The sequence below is a fragment of the Apiospora phragmitis genome (assembly GCF_038363925.1).
Source record: "Apiospora phragmitis strain CBS 135458 chromosome Unknown utg000016l:1.0-887042.0:1.0-888152.0, whole genome shotgun sequence".
NCBI classification, from domain to species: domain Eukaryota; kingdom Fungi; phylum Ascomycota; class Sordariomycetes; order Amphisphaeriales; family Apiosporaceae; genus Apiospora; species Apiospora phragmitis.
In genome coordinates this window covers 285,103-311,203 of record NW_027117416.1, presented here as the reverse complement: position 1 = coordinate 311,203, position 26,101 = coordinate 285,103, and the positions used below count along the sequence as shown (strand labels likewise).

The following is a 26,101-nucleotide window of genomic DNA, read 5'->3' as shown; positions in this document are numbered from 1 at the left end:
ACTATCCACAACGGGCAGTAACGACCAAAGGCACTTCTTATCTCACTTCCTCTTCATGCGACAACCAGCGATGTTTCTCTCGTAAAATATTATGGAGAGAGCTACGTAGGAGTCAGATTTATAGAACTCGTTAAATTAGAACCTGGCACTTACTTTATGGGTATCTTAAAATTGTTTGAGACGTCCATTTGGCTATACTTTGGATTTTTCGTAACGAATCGGCATATATCTCTTTTCTCAGTCGAAGTTCGGCGTTTCCGCTTCTTGCCTTTCTGATAACTAGGCGTGGATATTCGTTTCAGAACAGTCTCCTGCCCGCCTCCGTCCGAGATAAGCCCATCCCGCAGCGTGATCTGCAAGCACTCGGAAGGCCTGGGTAGCTTGTTCTCCATATCTTCAATGCAGTACGAGACCAAAAAGTGTTTAATCCCGTTATGCTTCACTGCCAATACCTTCTTGACCAGACCACCCTTCTTGATCTTAGGCGCCTGGATCATCGCTTGCTTCACTAATTCGCGGTAAATTGAGAACGTGTTGCGTTTGGAGGGTTGAAGAACTCTGTGCCAAGACAGCTCGTCGCACCATCGGTGTATGTCACTGGATATATCCTGGTAGACAAAGATGTTGCCGCTACGTATCAGGCTCGACAGCTCATCTTTGCGTGGGTTTCGACGGACGGCGGTCTTCGTACCATTCAAGCAACTCTCGAAAAGGACCAGAGCGTCCATCACCGATCCAATGAAGCCCACAAATGTCGGCCTAATTGGTGGTCCGACGTCCACTGCGGTTTTCTTGGGCGATGAAATTCTCCCAATCCGGACAGCTTGCTCTGGTTGGTGCCTGGAGGGATTCTCTTCTCCTTCACCGTTGCCACAGTCATGCAGCAAGAGAGCCTTCTGATGGGGCTCGCTGACAATACCCCGACGATCGTCTAGTGTCAGATCGGTGGTAGGAGCGACTGGAGCTAAAGGTTCGCAAGCAAACCTACCCAGCGATCGAGCGACTTGAGCAGGCTGTTGGTCATTTGGGACGGTAGCGTGAGACGCGAGCGGGCTCTGGGCACAGGCTGAGACGTGGGTAATGCCACTAGCAGGTAGGGGATAAGATTCGCAAAGTGGTACTGACAGCCTAGAAGAAGGATTTCCATGGACCGTTCCGGGCGATGGTGGCACGGGATAACAGCTATCCGAGCCATCAAATGAGCAAGGAAAAGGATCAACTTTCCATCGCACCAACGATGTCTGAGACGGCTTGGAGGACGGGATATGTCCACTTATATCTAAATCCATTTTCTCCGGCAAGTCGATGTCGTTGATCCAGGTTCTTTGGTCCCCTGGAGACTCATCAGTAAATATTTGACTCGAGTCGGCTCGGTTTCCACTCACCGCTTCCAAAAGACAGCGCCAACGCTTCGACCTGATTCCTTTGGTTGATACTATCCGGGACGCCGTCCAGCCTCGGATCGGTGCTATTGCCGCCTACTGGCTGCTGTGATGGATCCTTCCACGATTTCACATCCAAGGACTCAACGGCTGAAGCAGCCATATCCGGTGACTTGTTCGAATCATCCTTATGCACAAGTCTTTTGTGACGTTTCAATAAATCCAATCGCGCAAATGAATCTTTGCAATCGCAAACAAAGGGCTTTTCCTTCGTATCTGCAGGTCGATTAGCACACTACAGACAAGTGGGAAGTTGGGATAACTGACGAGTCCTCTCATGTCGCATCTTGTGCTCAGAACGTCTGAAAAGACGGGAGCAGTACTTGCATTCGTATTTTCTCTGATCCTTCATGTTGAAGAAGTCAGGTGGCAGCATGAAGTGAGGTATCGAAAGGCGAAAGGGGTATTGGCCCCTCATGGGTAAATATGGGGGTGTCGGGGACAAACAAGGCACAACGTCGAGTTCGCGCCAGCGCTTGTAGAGAGTGATAAATTAATTGCGCCTAGAGGAAGCGAGATGAGCACTCATGCCAGGTGATACGACTTGTCCTTCGGGTAAAGATTACCATGGACAAGCAGCTGTGAAACTGGCGCTGTGGCCGTTTTGGGTGACAACCCCTGACTAGGGTTCCGCACACATCGAGGCATTCAATCATCCCGGGGGGGGGGGAGGTAACGTCTCAACATACGCCAGTAATGACCGAAAAGAACCAAAGAGTTCCTGGTAAGGCTCGAGAATCGACAAAGAGGGTCCGCGTGGCATATGTTGCAGACGCAGCGCATTTTCCCCAATGCTTCAAATGATGAAGGATAGCAATAGATATTCAAGAGACCTGTAGAAAAGCACTACGGTGGTCGGAAGCTACATGGTCCTATATACATTCTGTTCCCATCCCGGGTGATGCAACCAAGCTGGCTTGGTCCAGCTTCTCCACTCTGTGTAAGACCTGTTTTCCCTAAGAAGCTGAGATACTTAGCGCGTGTAATAAATTCCGGCACAAGACATGACTTACTCGGTTTGTCATTATCCACTGGGTTCTCTTAAACCGTGAGCTCGCGACTCACCACGCATACTTTGCGCATGGCCTGTCCGTATCCTGCCGTATATGCATCGAGGCGGAGTCTGTACCGCCCAGGACATGAGATAGTGAGATTGAGGAAGCAAGCACGGCCGGCATTCGGGAATGTGACAGATTCACATGTCCGCGACAACCTCGCCTGGGTGATCCATGAGCACGGCGTGAAGGGAGTCGTATCGTGCGTCGCTAACAGCCAATGGCTGCTTCATGGCCACCCCAGCTTGCAACAGGGTGGGTGGGTATACCTCGATCTTCATATTGGACCAAGGATGAGAAAGTGTCATCTATGATGGTTATTGAAAATACAACGTCGCTCTTAGCTGACTCAAATCCCGGCCCAACGAAGTCTGCTTTACCGATACCCCTGTGATGGCGGCCAGGTCAACCTGGGGATTGTTTCACCCCTTACTCCTCACGAAGGAAGCCGCTTGGCTCGAGAGGTCGAGGAGGAAGGCTTCCCCCGATGGTGACAAGATCAGCGGGAGACTGGAGATCGTCGCACCGTTTCCCTTGTCGCTCGCTGGAGACCAATCAAAGAGGCTCTCCGACGGGATCAGCTTACGAAACGACCCCTGTAATGGTGGCCAACCTGAACAAGGGCTAGAGCCTGCGTTGCTTCCTTTAGACGCTGTGCCCGAGAAGACCACACATCCTCACTTGCCCCCCTTGACGACCAGTCGGCTCAATGCGCCTGAGCTACCACAAAGTTTCCTAAATAGGACCCATGAAAATGCATTGCTCTGGCACTAGTAAGAACAGAGCACCCAGGCAACTGTATAAGTACGCGAGTTCTATCTTAGGGCAGCTCCTTGCAAGTATCCGGTCTTCCACCCGGGACACACAGTCGATATCCACATTTTCTTCAAGCCACGTCACAATTGAAGACGCATTGGTTGTGTAGCTGCATGAAGGTATTTTTAAAACCGAGAAAGGCTGGTTGAGGCTCTCTGCTGCTCCAGCAGCAGCTGCGAGGCTGTGAGAGAAAGTGAGGTCAGTACGACGTTCCCTTTACGGGAGGCCTGTACACCCTTGATTGCATCACACTGGAGTCTGGCGTTGATCAATTCCCGAATCTGGACGGGTTCATAGGGAGGAAATCTTTGGTGTTTGTCTTTGATAAGATCAAGGGTGTGTTCCTTTCGACAAGGATCGAATGTATCCAGCTCACATCTTGGACCTAGGCCATGGCACGCTCATTACGGAGGGGATTATGCGAGGTAACATGCTGAGTAGCCTCGGATCAATGTAGGTACTAAGGATAACTATCTGGAGGGATCCTTGGGAATGATTTTCGTGTCATCCACCGCAAGAATATTCTCCAGGTCATCCTGACTTTAATAGAAAGTGTGTTGTGCGTCACGCACTATTTCGTCAATAATATACCGCATCCACGGCCAGTCACTATCTGCATCCCATATTTTATCACTGTTCCCTGGCCTGAGTACTCCCTCAGTTTCTGGCGTCTTCACCGAAAGCGAGCCCCCTGAGGCCGAAAAGGATACGAAAAAGACGAATATGACTGTAAGTATAGGCACAACAAGGAGTTAACTTGAGCTCTTCAATGTCAGGCTCCTTGCAACCCACTTTCCACCGAGGCCTTCCTTGTAATATAACAATGGGATTAGTCGGGACGAGCCGGAGGTCGACTCGAGGCCTGATCCAACATCCTGGCTTATAGCTCAATGGAAAGCAAGGTTTCTCATCCAAGTAATATGCAGGCATTGTCCTCGAGGTTTGTTTTCAAGGCGCCTTTCGTATATGCACATGTGCCTTGGGGGTTTGGGTCCAGGGGCCTCCGACCCAGCCTTCTACACCCAACTCCATCTCGAAAGGAGGCATTCCTTTCAATCGTCATTCATCCTTGCTTAGCCAGCTCCCACTCGTCTACTGAAAAGTCAGTGCTGGGATGCACTGCATTTTGATCATACACAACTTGACAAAATATTGGTTTGCAAATACGTGAGTCAGGTCCCAAGCCTGGACTTGTCGAACATCAGCTTGGGGCTCCAACCTTAGACGCTTTACCGCCATCGTTTCTATCCTGGCTCCTGGCACAGAGAGGAGGGAAAGGTGGAGGGGATTCTTTAGTTATTTCTCTCTGCTGTAAATCCCCATTCGCTCCATGGTAGTGCTTCTCTCCCTCCCTTTTCGTACGCCGCCCATGCTTGGCCTCCCCGACCACCTGTGTCGCTGTATCTCGCCCCCGAAGAGCCGCGCATTCTTGGATGGTGTGGTATGCATGTGTGTGTGAGCCAACTGCACTCAAACCTGTTGCGACCATAACCTTGGCGAACTTACACAAGACAATAATTAAATATATTGTCACAACGGAGGTTTGCGCGCCGCTGCGCCTGCCGATCGCGAAACCAACCTGCGCCCATCCCCTCTGTCGGCGACTGCTTCAGATTAGGGGACATCTTTGTGCGAGCCTACGCGACCGCTCACGTCGGCGCAATTTACCCTCTGCCTCGGCCGACCCAAGGCCGTAGTGGCTGGGCTGTTTCGACGGTACTATCTGGACTTGTCTCTCGAGACAGAAAAAGAGTCGCGCAGACTTACTGGCAATAGTAGCTATCTGACGGTCCCATTTTGAGCAGCAGCAGCATCGCGCCGCGCACGCTGTGGCGCGTACCGAAGCCCACTAATGCGCGAGTAACGGCAACGATATACCCAAGAACCAGCCGAGAACTATGACTACTACCTTCGACGGACCAGCTCTCGCCCAAGACAGCGAGATATACGACCCCGATGAAGGGCTATTCCGCAACAGCCCGCCCATGAAACCTCTTCGACCGAAACTCAACCTCTCGCCCTCCCCCTCCGCCTGCAATTCCGCTACCTAGAGTCAGTCTTCCCTCCAACCCCGGTCGCAAACGCAAGTCTTCTAATCGTCGGCGAAAGGTACCCCCTAGCCAAGGCGATGCTGTGTTGATACAGTACATGGACGGTGGAAAGCGGCCGGATATCGCCTTTGAGGCGGGAAGTCGGCCACTGGCATCATCATTAGGCGAGGGCGGAGAAGAGGAGGAAGAGGAGGGGGATGACGAGGAGGGAAGCTATACCTCAAGTTCGGGCGAATCCAGTGACATCGAAATAGACGACGAGCATACGCACAGTCCGGCCATGTCTCCGGAATCGCGCCCGACCATACCACCCGCCATAGACCTCAAATCTCTCGCAGCCAGCGCTCTGTCGGCAGTGCAGGCCGACGAACCGCGCGATGTTCAGGAGCCGCGTGAGAGGGAGCTTGTCCCACAAGAGACGTTCTCGTCTCGGAATGGCGACCGCTCCACGAGTCTGCGGCAGCAGCAACGAACGCCTCATCCACTGCCTCTGCGGAGGGAGACGATGTCGCAAGCGCCCAAATCGGTACTAGCACCTCCGATGTCTCCTTACACGTCACCAGCAACCCAAGACTTGTACTCCCCGCGGCAAACATCAAGTCAAGTCCTGCGACATCCGAGCGATGCGAAGTCTCCCACGCAATTACCGACACCCAGCATGCATGGTGACCTGCCGCCCATTGGTTCTCCCCAATCGGAGGTCAACGGTCACGCTTCTTTACCTCCCATCAGGTCCCAACTCGGGGACCAGCTCAGTGACCACCCCGGCATGACGGAGAAAGAACATGCCATGAGGCACAACCCTCCTCCCACTCCATCCTTCCCGAATTCCCCGCCCGCAATGTCCCGCATGCCGGTCATGGGCAGCCCGCACGCCTCGCCTCCGGTTTCGCCCAACTATGCCTACAGTCACAGTATGCCATCGCCGGCGCATTCCATACCGATCCTCAATCCGTTTCATGCAGCGTTCTCACCTCCCAGCACCGGCAATAGGCTGCGGTCCGGCTCCGAATTTAGCAGCAACAATGGAGACAGGCCAAACATCTCGGATCTGCCCACCCCCGCTAGTTCCATTACGGATCGGATGAGCATAGACAACATGACAAATCCAACGAGCAATTTTGTCTGCAAATTTGCCGGCTGCAACGCGGCCCCATTCCAGACGCAGTACTTGCTCAACTCCCACGCCAACGTCCACTCCTCGGCGCGGCCCCACTACTGCGCCGTCAAGGGATGTCCGCGAAGCGAGGGCGGAAAGGGGTTCAAGCGGAAGAACGAGATGATACGGCATGGTTTGGTCCATGAGTCGCCGGGGTATGTGTGCCCGTTCTGCCCTGATCGCGAACACAAATACCCCCGGCCGGACAATCTGCAGAGGTAAGTCTTGGACGGATAGATAGGCTGTTTCTTGGAACTGGTCGCATGAAGGGAGGAGCCAACGATACTAACGCAGATTCCCTTTTAGGCATGTGCGGGTACATCACGTCGATAAAGACAAAGATGACCCCCTCCTCCGCGATGTCCTTTCGCAACGCCCAGACGGACCGAACCGTGGACGGAGACGGCGAGGCGCACCGTAACAACGCCACGCTCCGTAACCAGCCTACACCGATCACAGTTTTACCACATCGAGTCTCGAAGCACAGGCCTCGAATCCGCCCGCAGTTCATAGTACACACCGCACGGTTTTAGGTTATGCTAAATACGTATATTGCGATACCGATTTACGAGGTCTTACCTTTGTAGCTTTTGTACTATAATTATCGGAATTAAGGTTCGAAACATGGAATACCCAATGGAACGAAAACGGCTTACCACTTTCAGCTGGGCCATAGAGTCTCACATGTTCACTATGTTTCTAGTCAGCAATTGTATTCACGCTCTCCAACTTGCACGGGCATATCGCATGGCTGAGTGATAAGGTCTTTTTGGATCGCCATGGAAAAATCCCCGCAGCACCCGGAGGCTGCGCAAAGTCCTGACGTGTTTCCTTGAGATCCTTTACGGGCACTTCCAACCTTGGCGACCGCCTTGCGCGACGCCTTGGCTGCTAGCCACTATTGACCCAGGGCAAAGTAGGAGCCAGATGTCGCTCCTTTTCGTATTGCTTCTGGCCCATTGTCTAGGAAACCTCGCTTCTGAACTAGCCTCATGTCCCACCGCAGCCAATTCGATGCTTGGGGCTACCCACCGAGAACGTACATAGCTTATCTGAGTTAGCCATTAGTTCCGCAACTGGCTTCTGCCTCATATCCTGGTTGTACGAGAGCCAGGTCCGCAGAAAGGGCCCCGACTAGGGACCGGATCGGGCTCTGCATTGGGCTGTTATTCCTCTCAGCATAAGGACTGGCCCAGGTACGCTTCCGCCCCAAATCAGGAACTGGCCCCAGCTTCGCTACTGACCCAGATAGGATTGCTAAGGCAGCCGGTCCCTGTCTTCTACAGTTGGCTCTGCACTCAAAACCTTGTCATACTAGCTTATGTACATATTAGACATACAGTACCCATCATGCGAATCTAGACTCTCGATCAGGAAGTGCTTCTTCATAGTCGGTTCAAAGTTATCTCTAGCTCTACGTTGTTAAGCTGCGGTAGGCGAGATGTAGACCCCAGAGTAGAGAGCTGCTGATGGCGCCGCCAGTCCAAATGAGCAAAGCCAGCAGACTTAGAGCGAATGGGGACCCTAAGCAGACGCCGATATAGTCGTGTCCATTACCGGGCGTGGCGCACTTGCTGCTCACGAGAGGCACTCTGGAGTCCCTCTAATTCCTACCAAGTAGTATGCAGAAATGATACTGGGAGGCCAAACTACCATTCTGGTCCGCACGACCGTTATCTCTCGTTGTACTCTTTTCGAAGTGCGCCGATCCCGAATGGAGCCTGAATCATCCAGCAGCGTATTCTCCTTTCGCTGCATCCGTCGAGAGCTCGAAGATCCTCGCGCGCTGTTTCCGGTCTTGACTTCCTAGTTGCCTGCAGACCTGTTGGCCCTACTGTTGGAGTGCAGGTCGGAAGAGTAGCAATGGCGCACTAGCGCAGCCAGCGGGCCAGGCCTAGAACCCACCGTTGTTAGCGTAGAGCTGGTTCGCGACCCGCGTCATTTTAGGACCAACTGCTCAATCCTCCTGAACTGCACAAGAACTTCTCCTCAAGACACGCCGAAGAGAAGCTGGCTCGAGATTCCTCCTCGTCAATATGGGTTCAGAATCGGACCAGCAGCTCCCCTGGCGAGGTTCGCCCAACTCGAGCTCATCATGTTATCAACGTTTCGCGCCCGCAAACCAGCACTTGCTATATCTACCGTTACGCGGGACGCTATTGTAGCTTAATGGACACTCCAGGAATACGGAAACTACCAAAGAGTGGGAAGGGGACGTAGGTTTCGCTAGTGACTGATATTACAAAATAGAGCCATGGAACCCATATCCATCGAGGCCCCATAGAGCGCGTCTGGTTCCGTACGCCCTCGGGGCAAACGAGCAATAATGGCCGACGTCCGGGACGAGACAGCCATGGATGTACTTAAGGACCGCTGAGGCGCAGTACCATCATTCCTCGGGGTCTGGTCAAGATGAGATTGTCCATCCCCGTCTTGCTCGCTCCCATTGTGGGTGTGTTAGGCTTGGAAGTCTCACCTGGGGACATTGTCAAGTTCGAGTTCCAGGTGGGAACGCTCAAAGCCATAGGCTCCCTAGAGTTCGAGCCTGATTACTGCCCCCACACACAAAGCTCGCCGCAACAAACGACGACAACCACTGAGAGTTCCTTGGATGCCCCGGCCACCAACGCCAACACGGGTGGGGCTCAACGTATCACGAGAACTGTAATACAAACTGTGTTTGTCACCATCACGGATTCCACCCCCAACCCAACTACAGTCCTGCACTCTGGCTCGGTCCGGACTGCAAGCGCCGATTGGACAGGTAGCGCAAATGGGACAACCCGCACTATAGGTACCATTGGTACAATAATCAGTCTCATGCCAACTAACAGCACGTTCGCCAATGTCTCTTTTATTCGCTCGCCGACCCCTACGGCGGGTCTAACGGTCACTTCAGATGGAAATACTCTAAGTCAGCCAGTCTGGTACTATTTTACGATGTTGATAATTGTAAGCCGTGTCTTAGATATCTAGTTAGTCCATAGTAGCATACATGGGGGAACCCGCACTACGATTAGATCTAACGACCAATGCGATCCTACCCCTGAGCCTTTCCAAGCGGAAGTAGGGGTTTGCGTTGCCATATTGTATTATGAACTCACGTCAACTGTGAATGGACTCGACAAGTCTTAATGTGCGATTTGGATACTAACCGGATCGTAAACACTGCCATGTTCCAGTTACGGCGTCACAGCACATGAGTACGTGTCTGCTACTATCAGTCCAGCGATCAATTTACCCAAGGATCATAGTCGAAGACATCTCTGATTTGGGACAAAACACCAAGTCCCTCTGATCTATCTAAACGTCTAGGCTAACTGGCCTCTGCCTGTGTTACTACTCCGGTTATGGGGTACAAGACTACCGTCGGTTGACGCAGGCGCAAGTTTCCGAGATTGGATCAGTTCCTCAGTTTCGCAATATAGTTTGTCTAGGTATTCCGTAGCTGGAGCGTCCTTGAGGAACTTGGCCACTTGAATACCTGCACTAATTAGCTGCAGGACATTCCTGTCGTCTTTTAGCGGCCGGGATTGGTGTTTTGCAGCATGGCGCATCTCCAGAGAGTTTTCTAAGATGGTAACCAGCTGCTTAATTTGTCCACCATAAATGACACGGCTCGGAATCCTCCTCTTGGTTGCCAGGCTCTTAAGCAGGGCCACCCACTCCGTCCATTCCCGATCACTTGGTCCTTCGACTGGCCGCTTATCCTGGGTAAGAGGGACCGGAAATTGGTATCTTGCCACGAAGTCAAAAGCACATTGAGAGAGCCGGTCGTTGACTTGATTCAACACGTCATCTTGTTCCTGCGCCAGTAAGTTGGTGGGTAAATGCGGCAGCTCTTTGTCGAGCGAGTTGATGTACTCCTGGGTCGGCCGTGGGAGAAACTGGTGTGGTCCGTCAAACCCGCCTCGTAGGGTTCGATTTGCATTGCTGCTATTGCCTCTCGCCATTGTGTTGCTACCCCTGTCACCGCCGCGGTATTCGATTGAGCCAAGGGCTATATTCGGCTGCCTATTCGATCCATAGGGCGTTGGTGTTGCCGTGGGGAGACATTGTTGCCGATGCCTCTGGTGCCCAAGAATGAACTACTTCTTCTCATCAGTTCTCGTCACAGCTCGCCAAAGGGCCAATACCATACTTACTGAGAGACATCATCAGTTCCATCGGTGAAAGCCATAGCCCTTGGGAGGGGTCGTCGTTGTTGTTCAAGAATGACTGGTGTGGTGTACGTAGCCCCATAAAAGGTTCGATATGGTCAAGTCGGGGGCACATGAGTCACTTCCAATTGCCTGGAATTGACTGCCATTTGTGGCTGCAAAAATGAAGTAAGGGCGATGGGAAAACAGTATCGAGAGTAGTACTATAGCCTTATATAGATGGACAGCAGCCCATTGTGCAGGCAACCGCAGTCCCTGCAGTTGTTTTAACGTAGGCCTAAGATATGATGACGGGGCAAATGGATTGACCCACAGCACTCCAACAGGGCACCGATGCTACACCGAAGGCTATAGGGTGCTGGCGCTGCCGTCGGGCGAAGGCCACAAGGCTAAAATGGCAAACGACCTGGCGTTCCCGGCTACCGACTGCTGCGATTGAAGAAATCGGTGTCCCAAATTATGCGTAATGCGAAAGGCCGTACAGTCAGTGACAGAAAATCCTGTCTAAGAAGTAGACTTTTGTAATGCTTCTTATTGGGCCTACATCTTATCATGAGTCAAATCACGTCTAGTATGTTGCTTCCCACATCAAATATGTTCGTCTTGGCTTCTTGGACCGACAATCCCACGAAGCGAGACTCCTCGTCAGGGAAGAGATAATCTCGGCTTCCTGCATGTCATTGAGCATGGCAATACTTTCTAAGTCTTGTTGTAGTAGTAGCGTGGAAGAGGAATGCTACCTACGCACTGCCAGAACGCCATGGCTTCGTGTGACAGCGTTGGGAGTCGGCCGTGTACGATCACGGCCTCACAAACACTGCCAAATCCTACGAGCCAACTCGTATTCAACATAGTAGCCTCCTCTTCGGATGGCCCAGGCGTGCATGACAGATAGGCAGCCTCAGATGCGCCCTATCTCACCTTGCATTCGACCACATGGGAGATGAACGGCACTGATCTGTCAGCCGCAACTGTACCGATTTAGATTAGAGGCTGACAATACGGTACCTAGTCATGGCATGTCATCCATTGCACGACACTAGATATCGAGGGAGGCCTCCATGAGAGAAAGATTATGGATGGTTGTACCCAGAAATAGGCTTTCAAGTCGACCAACAGGAAACTGCCTCTAAGTCGGATGTGAATTTCCGCAGTCCTCGACAGCACTCGATGATCGATCTGCCCGGCACAACTATAACACGTACATCCTTTATTAGACAGGATCCGACTTTCCCCCTTTTTCTTCACTTTTCGCAACCACAAGCCCTCCATGACGATGTGCAGCGCCAAAAACATCACCATCGACACTACTAACGAAGCACACGGCCTACCCATCATGGCATTGCCGCAGAAAAACGATCGAGCCCATCAACTAAAGGCAGATTATCATTCCTCCTGCTTCGAGTTCTCCTATCATGGTCTATCACTCGAGCTTGAACAGCTAGGCAGTAAAGGTATCATGTCTATTATCCCGCCGCGGACAGAGACCTCGAGTCAATCCTTGATCCCGACCTCCAGGAACGGTTGCTCCGTGAATGAAGGGTTTGCATACACGAAGTGGCGTGCGTTGGTCTGCCTGAGGCCCCAGGATAGCCTACTTTACCAAAGGCAGCTGGATTAATAGACTCTACTGGTTATCGATTGGTATCCCTTCGCGTAATTTCATTCAACCTTGAAGGGGCAGTGTCACATCGAGCCGGGATCAAGCTAGCCATTTTCAACATAACATACACCTAATAACCATGCGGCGGTGGTAGGATCGCACCAATTCGGCCCTCCCTTAGTCAACGTACATCCGCTTGCTGCAGTGACATTCTCCGAGAGTGGCCGATTAGGTAGCCAGCAGAAAGTACGTACCGGGCGAGAACGACCGCTGTGCCGCCAGCAACGAACTACATCATCCCTGAAACTAGTATTACAGCCACGAGATGAGCAATATCCACAGCAGCTAAGGTCGGCATTGGGGTCGGAGCTGGTGTCGGGGGCCTGGCTCTAATTACCCTGGACGTATTGTTGATCTTCAGGTGGCATAAGAATAAAATCAATTCCAGACGGGCGAGTCCACCGAGGTAGATAACTTCTGTCATTAGGGTACATGACTAGGTTGTGCCAGGGGTATAACCTTACCGTATCTGCGTAGAACCGCCTTGTTATGTACATATCGGCTACCCCGTTTCGGTTATGGCGTAAGAGCAGATTGTGACTAGCCGTAGATACGGTCTATTATTAATACATGCTCTCTTCGGTGTCTTGATGCGAGCCAGATGAGCAGGCGTTGCTACTGCTACGAACAGACTAACAGGCTGCCCTGAAACGAGGACGTGGCGCTATCGTAACCTCGCTAAAGCTCTCGAACTATCAAGCCAAATCCTCGTATTATGCCGTGTGATATGCCTGCCAAGACGATCTACCTTGTTAGTAGTCTGCCAAGTTACCAGCCGGGTTGTGCGTCCAACTTTATGCAGAGTACCAGTCAAATTCTATTCTTCAGGCGCCATGCAGTTGCCCTATAGAAGAACACCACTACTCTTGGGTACAGGTTTACAGTGGCGCTGGGCCACCAACTGAGGAGGCGAAACGCGATGGTTGGGATTGCATCAATATTCCTAAATCACTGTGCTTGAGTTGAAGCTAGCAATAACCTAGCTCAGAAAGCGAATCTAACAGGTCGCAAGACGTAATCGTATGCCATATTGACCTGCGTCTATCCGTAGCTGTCTTCAACCCCGTTCCCGGTTCAACCACACTGTTTTGGCGCACCCGTCGTGATCTACATCCGGTCCCATTAGCATTCTCGGAGCATCTACTCGGAGCAACTAGCGCTATTAAATCAAAAAGGATATTGGGGAGGGATCTGTAAGGTGGCATCTACCTTCACGAGCAAGGTGTCAGGGTCGTGTACGATAGAGTGAATAGATGCCCATAGGGGTATAGGCGCCCATTCACTAGAGCCTGGGCATGGAGTATTTGCATAAATATTGCATATGACAGCTACTACATGTAAGCTAGTGTAAAGGGAAAAGGATAAAGACGTAATCATATCTATATATTCTTACCTTTGCTCCACACTCCTAGAAGCATCCGCGTTCTTCTTTGTTCAAGCCAACAAACTGTGGATTGTACATCGAACATGTGCTATTAGTACCAGAACTATTCGAGTACTACAAATGGCTAACAGCCTGGTGTATGTATATGGTCCTCTACCTTTACAAGGTCCCTAATTTTGTTTTGAACTTGTCATACCACAACAATACTTGTCGAACAGTACTAACCTGGGTGATTAGGGGTCCTGCCCAGGCAGCTCGGGAGTATGTAGAGTACTTTATAGAGAATGGTCGAGCGTATAGTACAAGAGGGAATTGCCTATTTCCGATTGACGAGGGGGAGCAAGATAGGCTGGATCGTTTCCACAGCTTCTTCATCAAAACCCGCCAAGCGATGGGTTCTGTCCGCGGCTTGCATGCACGTCCTATAGAGAGCAACGCAGTGCTGAGAGTTCTCGATCTCGGCTGTGGTACAGGGATTTGGTGCAACGAAATGGCTGAGTACTAATCATAGCATTCACTTGGAAAGGGCACTCGTGACTGACTGATACATATAGACTCTATCCATTTGCAAAGGTCATCGGATTAGATACATGTTTAAGAATGCAGCCCCAACTGTATGATAACGGCATATTTTGAGAGGCTTTGAGGCTGCTAACACGAGCATAGAATCCCCCCGGGCGTCAGTTTTCAAGGACAGGATATCACCGATCTCAATTGGGGCCTTGAAAAGGATTCCATGGATTTGATCCACATGCAGCTTCTGGGAGGCTGCGTTGCGAACTGGACGACCCTGTACCAAAACGTTTTCAAGTCAGTTACCACGTGTTCTGTCACATCTACGAAATAAAAGGCTGATCCTGTAACAAAGCCACCTGAAGCCCGGCTTGGGAGTTTTCGAACATATTGAGATCGACTTTCGTCCATTCAGCAAAGATGGCAGCTTGCCACAGGATGCAGAGATCTACCGCTGGACGGACCAGCTGTATGAAGCTTTTGACACACACGGGAAGCCTCTGTGGCCTCAGGAGGATCTTGCCTCCACTCTCGAAAAGCTTGGGTTTGTAGAGGTGGAGCATCAACAACAGGAGATCCCATTTCACCCGTGGCCTGAGAGCGAGGACCAACAGGATATCGGACGGTGGTTCAATTTTGGGATGCAACCAGCGATTTCGTCCATGTCAAGAGCGCCGTTGATGCGTTACGGCAATTGGAGATTGGAAGATTTGGTACTGTTTGAGAACAGAGTGCGACTTGAGGTCTGCACTCATTCGAAAAGGTTTTCATGCACCATGTGAGTAATACAGTGCCCACTGCGTAGCAGACAGCCTCTCTTTGATGGCAAGCAAGATATACTGACTACTTATGAAGGCACGTTTGGCATGCGAGAAAGCCATAATGGGTGAATACATAGCTCCTTGACGATGAAATTGTGATCAATTGAGATTTACTCTAAGTTATCTTTTGGTGTTATACATACACGCGACAGTATCGGCGCTCGGGAGCGGCGGCAAATGCCCTACTTCCCATGGATCTGACGCGGCCTGCCGAAGAGCCTGACATTCTCAACCGCTTCACTTGTGTTATTTCGGCGTAGAGGCCCCGATTCAAAGCGGAAGCAGAAGATCCCTACCCAGCATCATGCTTTCGGTCCGCTGCAGCCATCGTTAGTCGAGGGTACGATCTCACCAGGCTGGGGACCTCATTCCGACCCATCGGACTGAGCATGGCTAGATCTAGCAATGGCTTGATTGAGTTGTATATGAGCCACAACATGCTGCCAAGCGCCCAAAGACGATCTTCTTTCACTTACCACACACCCTAATACACTACGGTATGACCTGTATTCTACTGTAGGACTGTCCCCGCAACTTCGGGCATACCGTGATGCGTAACAATTTCATCGATGCTGACTTCATCGCTAGCTAACGTGTCGCGATGTCTTCCGAGGTACCACTCCACAGACTGGTGATATTAGAAGAAGGTGTCGGGAAAATGGCTCTTGCAATCCAGTTCTACATACACCATTGTCTCAACGGCAAGTTGTTCCCAAATCCCACCTGCATCCCATACTAATCAATACTTTACCGCCCTGCAGTATGATCCCACCATCGAAGATTCATACCAGAAACAAGTCGTTGTCGGTGGGATATCTCTTCTAGATGGAATAGCTAGCCGTGAAGGTATCTAAATGAACTCTGAAGTGCTTCATGTATTACAGATATTATCATGCCGGAAAATGCCTTCCAAGGCTGATAGGTATTGAATTACCTTCCGATTCTTAGTGGTCATTTCAAGCTGTAGGGCGCCGGCAGGGGTCTGTCAAGCTGTCGGAGAAAGAAGAAAAGTCCCAAAAGACCACCAGACAGGTTCCCAAGCCGAGTATCGGTGTACTGTTTTCCAGCTACGTCACTGCCTTCGAATATCATCCCAGCTGCGGACGCCGGTGTGCCGAACCTGGTGATGTTTTCTCAGCTGTCCTATGGGGCTCAGGGATGGCACCTGAACGTGGACGAAATCATCTTCAGTGACGCCTAGCCGCCATTCGAGCAAGGACAACATCTCGACCTCCATCAGGTTGACATCCGGTAGAGTGAACCGGAAACTGACGGGCCCACAAGACCAACGACTGTATTTGGCCCACTTCTTGTTCCTCGGCGACCAGTCATGTAGATACTTCGTCGCTACTATAAGCGCAGCTAGGAAGATACGGTACATTGTACATTTGTATTTGCGTGTCGCCAACGCGAGCTTCCCTTTCAACCGGTGTAAGTACACCAAGGTAGCCAGCAATGTAAGCGAACTGGTGTTGGAGGCCTTCACCAGATAGGAAATGAAACCTTGAAGTAATAATGCCTCACTGTCCACGGAACTATCGGAGACGCCTCCCGTCCATCTTCGGCAACACCTGGAGGCTTGATGAATGCCAACTGCATCCGGCGATGTTACGTGGGAGAGGAGGTCGTGGGTAGTACGTGCTAAAATGGACGTCATGTCTTCGGTTATAGCGTCTAGGCTTAGTCGTGCAAGCGCGGTCGTATTCATGGCTCGTTTGGTACCTGATTGACATAAGGGATCCAACCCAGTTGCCATGATTCTTACACTGCGACTTTCCTCGCTCACCTAAGCCCTAAGGACGCAGATCTGACGAGATGCCCATCTATATGAGTTGGAAAACTGCAACTATACTATGGCGCTTTTTGGCAATTTTGAGACAGGAGCCAACTTTTACCTAGGTCGACTTTTAGTGCTAGATGTGCCTACTGTGACCCGAATCGGATAGTTATAGTGTACACGGCAAAAGCCTATTCAGGCCTACGTCGTCAATAATGTCGCTACCCAGCTGGTGCTGTTACGCCATAACCGGAATAGGGGAGCGGAATCCACATAAAAGCGCCTTCCAGACACGGTTCTACACAAGCTTCCCACTAGTACATACCGTACAGAACTATGGTCGCACATCGCAGCTTTTCGTCAGGATAGATTATATTTGACGAAAGGAAGCATAAAACATGGCAACGCAAGATCTTACATCAGCTTTGAAAGGCTTGGGGATCCGAACACATTGGTCATTGAATCTAGTCGTAGTGCAGGTTCTCTACACTCTACAAACGCCTAATGCTGTATTCCATGGCGTGTTAGCCGAGAACAGGGAGCGTTTGCTGGAGGCCGGGCCGAACGTGGACTTGCTCTGGGTATGCGGACGAGATGGTTCTGTGGCCGTATGGCTGGAGAGCCAGCAGCGGCCCGCAATCAGGGAGGGAAAATCAGATCATAATATGGATGCGGTGATAGGGCACTACGACAGCAGAAGTGGATTCCTATACTACTCTGTAAAGTGGATTGGGTACGAATGCCCAACCTGGGAGTCGGAGCAGGATCTAGACGCGTATACTACTTTTCTGGACCAATACTGGGCTACTTTACAGCATCGAAACTTGGTCGATTGAGCGGTTTTGGGTCTGGGACAGGGGGGTGGAGTACTCAGAGGCGGAAGCACTGCAGGACGCCTAATACATCTAGATGATCAAATGCACGATCTTCTAATCTTGTGAAGGGGTTTTGGCACATCCATCGTCCCTATTCCTCACTTAGCCCTCCCTGGTTAGTCCCACTCAATTGGATCTACCGTAGGCCATGCTCTGGTATTTATTCGCGCAAAGGCGGCTGGCCAGCCGGATATTTAGGGAGCAGTAGCCTCAACGCTCCATGATTCTAAAATAAAAATTTCCTTGACCCTGTCACTTGACCACCATGCAGCACGCCATCTCCGTCTTGACTACATTATCGGCAGCTGCTTCGCCAATGCGCAGCCGGACGAATGCCACAGGCTGCCAGGCTGCAACCCTCGGCAACTTTTCTTGGGAAATCAAAAACTTCGACCACCAGGTGTCGAATGCACGGGGAAATCTCAGCTTCGAACTATCGAATCCCACGTTGTCGCACACATCTCAATGTAGTGCGTCGGATAGCCAGCCGTTCGGCGGCTTCTATAGTACCATTCCGTATACATGCACCGATGGGCCAGAGGGTACTATCACGCAGACGACCTTTGGCTTCAACAGCCTCAGTCGTAGGCTCAATATCAACCAAACGTGGGTCTGCAGCGATGAGGACCCCCAGTGGCCGTAAGTGACCTTCGAATATCGATGAAGCTCCATTCTCACGTTGGCACAGTGTACGATTCCATGCTTTTGGTTCTATCAACTTGACATTGGACTGTACAGATAAAGTTACCAACGATGGGAAGATGGATGAGCTCGATTCTAGACGGGAGACCAAGTGCACATCTGTGGCCGTGCTCCTCAGACCATATCAAATGACGGCTGTTGCTTAAGTAGCGTTATACATTTTAAAATGCAGTTGCCGCAGTAGAGGCTCGAAAACTACGATCGATAACTGGGCCATGGGAACAGAGTATCTTGATGAACTGGCCCAAAGCGCCATCACTATGCTCCAAATAGCATATCCCAGCCCGTTACCGGAGACCAGGGATCAACCAGATCCCAGATTGTCCGATTATTCATCGCTGTCATTCCGATACTGGATCGCCCATATCGCGGCCAACAGATCTTCTAGTCCATAGCCAATGGAGATGACCTAATTTGTCAGAGTATCCATTTTCATATGGGATAGACCACCACTCACCAGTAGCATGTAGAGCCTAAGTACAGGAAGAAGACGCCAGTCTTTGGCATACGTTATGCCCATAGCACCGGCTACGACCACCACCGAAAGAAGAAACGCCTCCATGAAGACGTAGCCCTTCATCCGGTGCTTTTTCTGAGAATACACTATCCATTCACACGCTACCCATAACCGAAATGCGGCTGCAGACACGAGCATGACGGTGCTTCCGTGGTAGGCATGGACACCTGCGATGATGATGCCCCCCAAAAAGGAACCCAGGGCTATCGGCATACCCACAGAAGTGAACAGAGAGGCCATTGCGATACCGAGGCTCAGACCTCATATCAACCCTAATATCTAGAATATGGGACTATCATGACACCCAACCAGTATTCAGCTCCACAGAAGCATTGCTTTCTCTCCCTCGAGCAGACCAGTAGAGGATTGGACCAAGATTTCAGACCTTGCCGAGCGCAGACGGGTAGAAATCGTATTACTCAGCGCAATTACAGTGCGTAACATTGATCATGTGTATGAGTACCCCCTTCAGCCGGGCCTACTAACTTCTACAGGAAAGAAGCTCAAGAGAGGCTTAGAAGGCTTTGAGATGGGATCCGATACTAATAGCACCCCTGTGGGTGCCAAGAATCAAGCAGAGGCACCCAGGAAGGAAAACAAGACATAATGGAACGATGTGTGCAACTACGGGAACACCGATTAGGCCCAGAACATCCGGATTTCCTATCCTCTCTTGAAGCATTAAATATGTGGGCAGATGAATCGGAGGATGGAGCAATTTAGGGAAGCGATAGACCTGACATGAAACTACGGTAGACCAGATCTCACTATTACTTATATAATATAGTGTTGTATATATATATATTTATGCTTTGCAGCCAATTCGCGGGCGTCTAAACTGCGGTAATCATTAGTAGGGTGAACCAGATCAACTGGAAAATAGTAAATAGAGCATCAAATACTCGATCCCGCTATCCGGATACTACATCTCGGGGCAATGATAGTGATAGTGACCCAGAAGGAGAAGGAAAGTAGAGAAGACCAAGCAGACGAAAATTGCGACTGACCTCGACATGGGAACTCGCCCCTGTTATACGGACGGAGGATGGACGGAGGATGGAATATGCACCGATGGTGAAGCCAACCAGACTTGTGTCGAAAGATTTGTTTGCAGACGCTTAGAACCAATTACAGCGCCAAGAAGAGCATAAACGGTCAGCAACTTCTGGCTCCAGGTCTTGTATTTAAGTTATGCACAAGTGGAGAGTAAGCAAAGCCAAAATTGGCGCTGTACTTATAAGAATGGAGGGGTACATAGTGTCAGCAACTACCCCTATAAAGTGGGGCCAGAATGGCAACTATTAAAGAGTGTAGAGAGGACACTGGTTTCGCTAGTGACTGTACAAGGTTTAAAACACTTACCGTTCACATTGCTCTCACTTGTCGTTAACACTAGCAAATCAAATTGAATCCTACGCAGCGGAGCAAATGCCCGAAAAGTCAGGCCGAGCTATCACTCGAGCGGATAAACAGATCAGCTTTCTTTCAAGCCAGAATGAACCGACTGTCGCTTTTCTTGTGGGGACTGGAGCGCCGCACGCGTAGTATCGGTGGGGACATTGTGGAGTACCCCCACTGTGGCTTTCGATTCGCGAAACTTTGGAATTCGGAAATGGATGCAGTTTACCCTTTCTGTCCGTTCGTATTGCCCAGCCTACGTCGTAATCTCTACCTTGAAGCTTGCGAGCAGCGGCACCAACGAAAGTAGAGTACAGCGGGCCGCAGGTTCTTGCGGATCCGCACGCCTTCCGCGTCCGCCCAGTCATGCAGGATCGAGTGCAGCGAGTAAGCCCGCACGCCCACTAGGAGCTGCGGTGTGAAGAAGTGGTGGGCCTGCGCCTCGTACAGCCGCGCAGCGCTGCCGTGGGTCTTCTCAGCCTCGGCCACGACGGGGTGGAAGCCCCAACAGTTCAGGTTGCCGGCGCGGTAGGCCGGCATGAAGTCATCGAACTGGGCTAGGTGCGGCGGAAGGACAGGCGGGCGCCGTGGGCGGTCTGGAAGGGCCCGTTGGTCTGCAATATCGACTCGCTGTACACATGTGTGCCAGGGACGTTCAGCGTCAGCCTACTGTGGGGTCCCGGCACCGTGCGCAGGTGATGTGATAAAGGTACTGGTCAGCACACCAAGAAAGACTTCTGTAGGGCTGCCTGCTACAGTACGTACTGTATCTGTCATCCAATTCTGCACTCCACTTGAAGTAATCCGTCCGACTCTAGGGCAGACAATGGACAATTAGCAGAACCGTTATCAGCGATTACAGTACTGCATACCGGGCTTCATTATATAATTAAACAAGGTTCTAGCGTATTATCGATCCTGTTATGTTAAGAAGTCCTCTAAACTAGGTGCGCAATACCTCTTAAACTTGACGATTTCTATGTGAAAGAGAAGCTCTTAGTTATTAAAGAGTCCATGGCAGCGTAGAACAGGGGCCCCAGACTGAATACAGCTTAGCGTTCAGCATCGTCTCTAGCTCCTTTGTCTGCTCCAAACTAACAATAATACAATCCACGTCTAATACTGGATGCAGTTCCTGATTTCCGCTATATCTGGCGGTTCGCTGCTTCTGGAAATATCTGGAACTCTTCGCGGGTATGGTGTTACCAGCCAATACGTAGTTTTCTAACCCTGCGTAAAACGAATACCTAGACCGTTATAGCCCAGTCCTATAGGCTGGAGCCAACCTACTTCAACCACTCCTCGGCGGATTTCGCGTCGAATTTCGCGCCACATTTCTTGGCGGCCAAACGCCCGAAGAAGTACAGCATGGGGGTCATAGGTAACATGCCACGGCTTATTCTATAAGCGTGCGCCTGTCCCCTACTTGATGAGAAATATGTCGTCTAGAGGGTTATCTGCTTTAGCCTATGTTCGTACTTAATTCGCTCGTTGTATTATAGTGTTGAAGATATTCGAGGATACAGATCAGCCAGCCAAATAACTTCCCCGGGCTCTTCTACACATCGTTATACCATGTCGAGTGGAGGGTACCGGCCCATAGCTGTTGGAGGCCAAGGGGATTATATTCGCTTGTCAGATGGCCGGCAGATCTTGGACGCTTGCGGTGGTGCGGCTGTGACCTGTCTCGGGCATGGCAACCAAGAGGTCATCGATGCTATGGCCGCCCAGGCTAGCCAGTTGTCATATGCCGCACATGGGTTCTTCGACAACAATAGCAGGCGGGAACTCGCCGAATGGTTCAAGTCTACATCGCAAAGGCTGCTTCCGACAAGCCTGGGTGACTAGTTCGGGTCAGTGGGCCTTCCTTCCCGCTTAGGTGCAATTTACCACTGACGTTGCTCTTCTACTACAAGGCTCGGAAGCGATGGAGGGTGCCATGAAACTTGCCCACGAATACTTGGTGTGGAAAGGAGAGCCACGTCGTATCAATTACATCTCACGTGAGGTGTCTTATCACGGCATTACTCTTGGGTCCCTAGCTCTAGGAGGACACCTGACACGACGCGCCCCCTTTGAGTCCCTGCTACTGCCTGGCGTGCACCGCATACCTCCATGCAATGAGTATCGGCAACGTCTCCAAGATGAGAGTGACGACGAGTTTGTCTTGCGAAAAGCGTCGGAGCTGGAAGAGGCTTTCCTCGAACTTGGGCCCCAGACCGTGACGGCCTTCATTGCCGAGCCTGTCGTCGGTGCGGCTTCTGGCTGTATACCCGCTGTGCCTGGTTACTTCCCGGCCATGAAAGCCGTGTGTGATAAGTATGGCGCGCTACTGATTCTGGATGAAGTCATGTCGGGAATGGGCCGGACCGGAACTCTACACGCCTGGGAGCAAGAGGGGGTCGTTCCCGATATCCAAGCAGTAGGTAAAGGCCTGGCGGCAGGGTATCAGCCAGTGTCAGCCATCCTGGCCGGCGACAAGGTTTCCGACTTGATGGATGCTCACTCATGGCCACACTTACCAAGATTACCCGCTGGGCTGCGCCACAGCCCTGAAGGTCTAACAGATTATTCAGCGCGACGACTTGCTCGCTAATGTCCGAAGCTAAGGGGCTTATCTGGAGAAACTTCTCAAGGAAAAACTTGGTATTTACACCTACGTGGGCAATATTCGTGGCCGGGGTTTGTTCTGGGGCATTGAGTTCGTGAAGGACAAGACCAGCAAGGAGCCTTTTGACCCCCGACTACAAATCGCGCAGCAGGTTCACTCGGCGGCGCTGGCTGCCTCGTACAACGTGGCCATCTACTACGGACAGGGCTGCGCGGGACAAAAAGGGTGATCATGTCATGATCATGCCGGCGTACAACCCGGCACCCGAGACCATCGTCTTAATAGTTAATACACTGGTCTCTGTTGTGGAAAAGGTTTTTGCCGACTCCAGCTCGTGGTCGAATTTATAAAGTGGGGTTTACACTACGATAGGGGATATGAGCTTAAATGGTTTTCTATTTGACTTATATATTACTTGGTCGATTACGCCATCTTCGTGAGCTGGATATCTACTTGCTTATATATCCGATGGCATTTCCTTGTCGGTTTATCTTTCGGAGTATAGCAGTACGCTACGTAGCTGGCAAGCCCGCTCTAAGTATGAGTCCACGTGCCACGAATACCTACAGGTCTGCAGGTTCAAGAGACCACCGCTGGCACACCCAGACCGTCGCTGTGATTGCTTGATCTGCCGTCCTCGTCCACTGCGTCGTCGACTGCTGCGTTGAAACGACTTCTTGTCGGGCTTTGCGGGAGTAATGAACCTGGCGCTGTTTGCATCCACGAAGCCGTCTGTGACGAAGCTCGAGTCGCTGTCGCTAACGTCCTCGGAGGTTAGCACGCTCACGTGCTCTAAACCCCGGGCTACAGACAGAGGCGGATATCCTTCCTCGACGAGCGGAAGTCCTCCCGGAAGTGCTTGCTATAATCGCCCAACAGAGCGTCCTGGGCCTGGAATGCGAGAGAGACTGCCGCGATCGAGGTCCTTCGAGGAGCCGTCCTGCACCGACAGCGTGTCGCGGGGGCGCAGCATCCAGTCAATCCCGGGTATCTTCCAGCAACAGCTGACGAGTCCAAATGCCGCCGGCCGCATCAAAGGAGCTGGGCAACTACACAACCCGCTCTAAAGGAGCCACCCACGACGCCACCAAGCTTGCTCAGGACAAGGCCGGGTAAGAAGGTGGTGAGTACCAAGAGGGCGGTGACCTCGGCGGCGCCCTAGGTGGTGTTGGCAAGGCCGTGACACTTCCGTCAAGGACGAAGAGGGCTGGCGGTGAATCTGTCGTGGAAGCGGCCGTCGAGTTGGACAGAACTGCTCGCGAAATAGCACTCGAGGCTGGCGTTATCAGACTCTGCAAGACGAGAAGGATCACTTGGGAGTGGCAGCGCCCTACTCAACTTCTTCAATACGAAACGCTCGTTTGCAGTGTTTCTGCTCTGGACCAGGCACCAACGCGAGTGGTTCACTTTGAATATAATTGTGGCCAGCGGGGCTGGTAGGGCGGAAATCGATGTCTTGACTTGCTTGGTCCGGCCGTCGGTTAGGCGGGCCGGCATGAAGAGGACGGCGGGAAGGTCTGTAAGCTTCTGGGAACTTCTGGGCGATCCGACAGGCCCGGCCGCCTCGCCCGCAGGCGTACTGCGGAAGGTCGTACTTCCCTGCTCGGCTAGGACACCAGGCGCCGGGAGGATGGCCTAGGGGCAGATGCTCGTCGGGAGAGTCAACTAAGTCATGTCGCAGTTTGATGAGATGAAGTCGGAAAGCGAACACCAACCGGGTCTTTCCAAGACCCATGTCGTCCGCCAGCAGCGCGCCGGCCATGCCCCGCTGCACGGGCTGGGCAGGACAGGCGAACGTGACCATGGCTTGGTAACGGTTCACGGCCTCAAGAAGGCGCCGACGTTGGCCTTGGTGGCGGAGGCGTCACGGCCGAAAAGCTCGCAGGTTCCCTCCCAGTCGGCCTCGTTCCAGCTGTTGCACGCTTCGGCGAATAAGCAAGGCTCCGGGATCTGGCCGTCGGAGTCGTCCTCGTCCCCAGGACCTAGCAAAGAATGTCGGCAGAGTGAAGAGAAAACGAGTGGGTTCTCCGTACTGTCTTGTCGACGATTCCAGGGGCAGAAGAAGTGGACGGGCCGGGTGGAGAGGGGCTTGAACAACTAGGCACGGGAACGCAAGGAGGGGCGCCGGACTGACCAGGAAAACCACACGGCCAAGTCCAGCTTGTACCGCACGGGCTGGCGATCTTCAACAGAGGGCTGGACGACGGCGACCTGCGCGAGGTCGGCTGACGAACGCCACTGGTTTGGAGACAGAAGCTGCTCGTATAAGCCGCGGATGCGCTTATCTAAATGTGTATGTTCCTGCCGGAGCGCGCGAACGATCTCGGCCTTCGATCGGGTCTCGTCTATCCAGGTACGCGGCGCTTCCAATCTGAGCCGATCGGACATGCGCCGAGACCAGTCGTCCTCGAAGCTCTTGGTCGCCTGGGCAAGCGCGGCTCGCGGCTTGTCGGGGCAGACCGATGCCCGGGCTGGGATGCTGGTCTGCGGCGTCAGTCCGACTTGCTGCGTCCTCGCCGTCGTCTTTATCCCACATAGCGGCCGAGGTTTCCGACGCAGACTCCTCGTCAGACTCGCCGTAGAGAGGAAGGTTATGGTCGCGGAGGGGGTCGTTGGGAAGGTTGTTTCATCAGGCTTCAGCTGGGACGTGCGAGGAGGCCGTTGATTTGGCGCTGATGTCCCTTGTAGCCGGGTCCGTGACTTTGAATGTTGATGCGTCGGGCGCCGTCGTCGGCATCAGGATCCGACTCGGGTTCAAGGATGCCAATAGCTTTGGCGCCGGGGTTCCAGAGGCACATACCGAAAAGTGCAAACTGTGGAAAGGGAGAAGTCAGTCAGCTGAAAACGCCGCCGCTCGCCGTTGGGCGCTTGAGCCCAGTCGGGTTTGCGCTTTGGGTTTGGTCATGGGTTGCTGGAGAATGTGGCGTGGGAGGCCTGGAGCCTTTCGAGAAACTCGAGTAATATCATATTCTAGGGGGACTGCGAGACCCCAATAGCCGAGAAGATCATACTGTATCGTTGCTTGTTGGTGGCTCGAACTAGGGAGGAGCCATCAATCTTGTGCTTCCGGATGTCGTTTTTCATACGGTCGGGTAGGAGCCGCCACTCTTTGCGAAGGCCGACCGAGACTCAATCGGTGTCCATTGCCCCGGGTCCT

The 26,101-nt window shown here is 52.0% G+C and overlaps 8 protein-coding genes across 8 annotated transcripts; 4 read left to right on the top strand and 4 right to left on the bottom strand.

The window, feature by feature from the left end:
- Positions 1-37: 37 nt before the first annotated feature.
- PG994_015277 (Gti1/Pac2 family protein) lies at positions 38-1,794 on the bottom strand (the record flags this gene model as incomplete). Its single annotated transcript, XM_066866684.1, has 4 exons — positions 38-101; positions 154-1,333; positions 1,386-1,658; positions 1,710-1,794. 4 exons carry the CDS (start codon positions 1,792-1,794, stop codon positions 38-40), a joined length of 1,602 nt encoding a protein of 533 aa, XP_066707598.1.
- A 3,667-nt stretch (positions 1,795-5,461) lies between these two features.
- Positions 5,462-6,944, top strand: PG994_015276 (C2H2 type zinc finger domain-containing protein; the record flags this gene model as incomplete). The annotated part of the gene is made up of 2 exons (XM_066866683.1): positions 5,462-6,741; positions 6,830-6,944. 2 exons carry the CDS (start codon positions 5,462-5,464, stop codon positions 6,942-6,944), a joined length of 1,395 nt encoding a protein of 464 aa, XP_066707597.1.
- A 2,890-nt stretch (positions 6,945-9,834) lies between these two features.
- Positions 9,835-10,476, bottom strand: PG994_015275 (uncharacterized protein; the record flags this gene model as incomplete). Its single annotated transcript, XM_066866682.1, has 1 exon — positions 9,835-10,476. One exon carries the CDS (start codon positions 10,474-10,476, stop codon positions 9,835-9,837), a length of 642 nt encoding a protein of 213 aa, XP_066707596.1.
- A 3,854-nt stretch (positions 10,477-14,330) lies between these two features.
- PG994_015274 (methyltransferase LaeA) lies at positions 14,331-15,025 on the top strand (the record flags this gene model as incomplete). Its single annotated transcript, XM_066866681.1, has 3 exons — positions 14,331-14,344; positions 14,397-14,540; positions 14,599-15,025. 3 exons carry the CDS (start codon positions 14,331-14,333, stop codon positions 15,023-15,025), a joined length of 585 nt encoding a protein of 194 aa, XP_066707595.1.
- A 5,578-nt stretch (positions 15,026-20,603) lies between these two features.
- Positions 20,604-20,873, bottom strand: PG994_015273 (uncharacterized protein; the record flags this gene model as incomplete). The annotated part of the gene is made up of 1 exon (XM_066866680.1): positions 20,604-20,873. The coding sequence occupies one exon, from the start codon at positions 20,871-20,873 to the stop codon at positions 20,604-20,606; it is 270 nt and encodes an 89-aa protein (XP_066707594.1).
- Positions 20,874-21,908: 1,035 nt separating this feature from the next.
- PG994_015272 (aminotransferase) lies at positions 21,909-23,173 on the top strand (the record flags this gene model as incomplete). The annotated part of the gene is made up of 3 exons (XM_066866679.1): positions 21,909-22,173; positions 22,250-22,891; positions 22,944-23,173. The coding sequence occupies 3 exons, from the start codon at positions 21,909-21,911 to the stop codon at positions 23,171-23,173; spliced, it is 1,137 nt and encodes a 378-aa protein (XP_066707593.1).
- A 788-nt stretch (positions 23,174-23,961) lies between these two features.
- PG994_015271 (uncharacterized protein) lies at positions 23,962-24,384 on the top strand (the record flags this gene model as incomplete). The annotated part of the gene is made up of 2 exons (XM_066866678.1): positions 23,962-24,056; positions 24,141-24,384. The coding sequence occupies 2 exons, from the start codon at positions 23,962-23,964 to the stop codon at positions 24,382-24,384; spliced, it is 339 nt and encodes a 112-aa protein (XP_066707592.1).
- Positions 24,385-24,762: 378 nt separating this feature from the next.
- Positions 24,763-25,742, bottom strand: PG994_015270 (uncharacterized protein; the record flags this gene model as incomplete). Its single annotated transcript, XM_066866677.1, has 3 exons — positions 24,763-24,976; positions 25,079-25,415; positions 25,592-25,742. The coding sequence occupies 3 exons, from the start codon at positions 25,740-25,742 to the stop codon at positions 24,763-24,765; spliced, it is 702 nt and encodes a 233-aa protein (XP_066707591.1).
- Between the last annotated feature and the right edge of the window lie 359 nt (positions 25,743-26,101).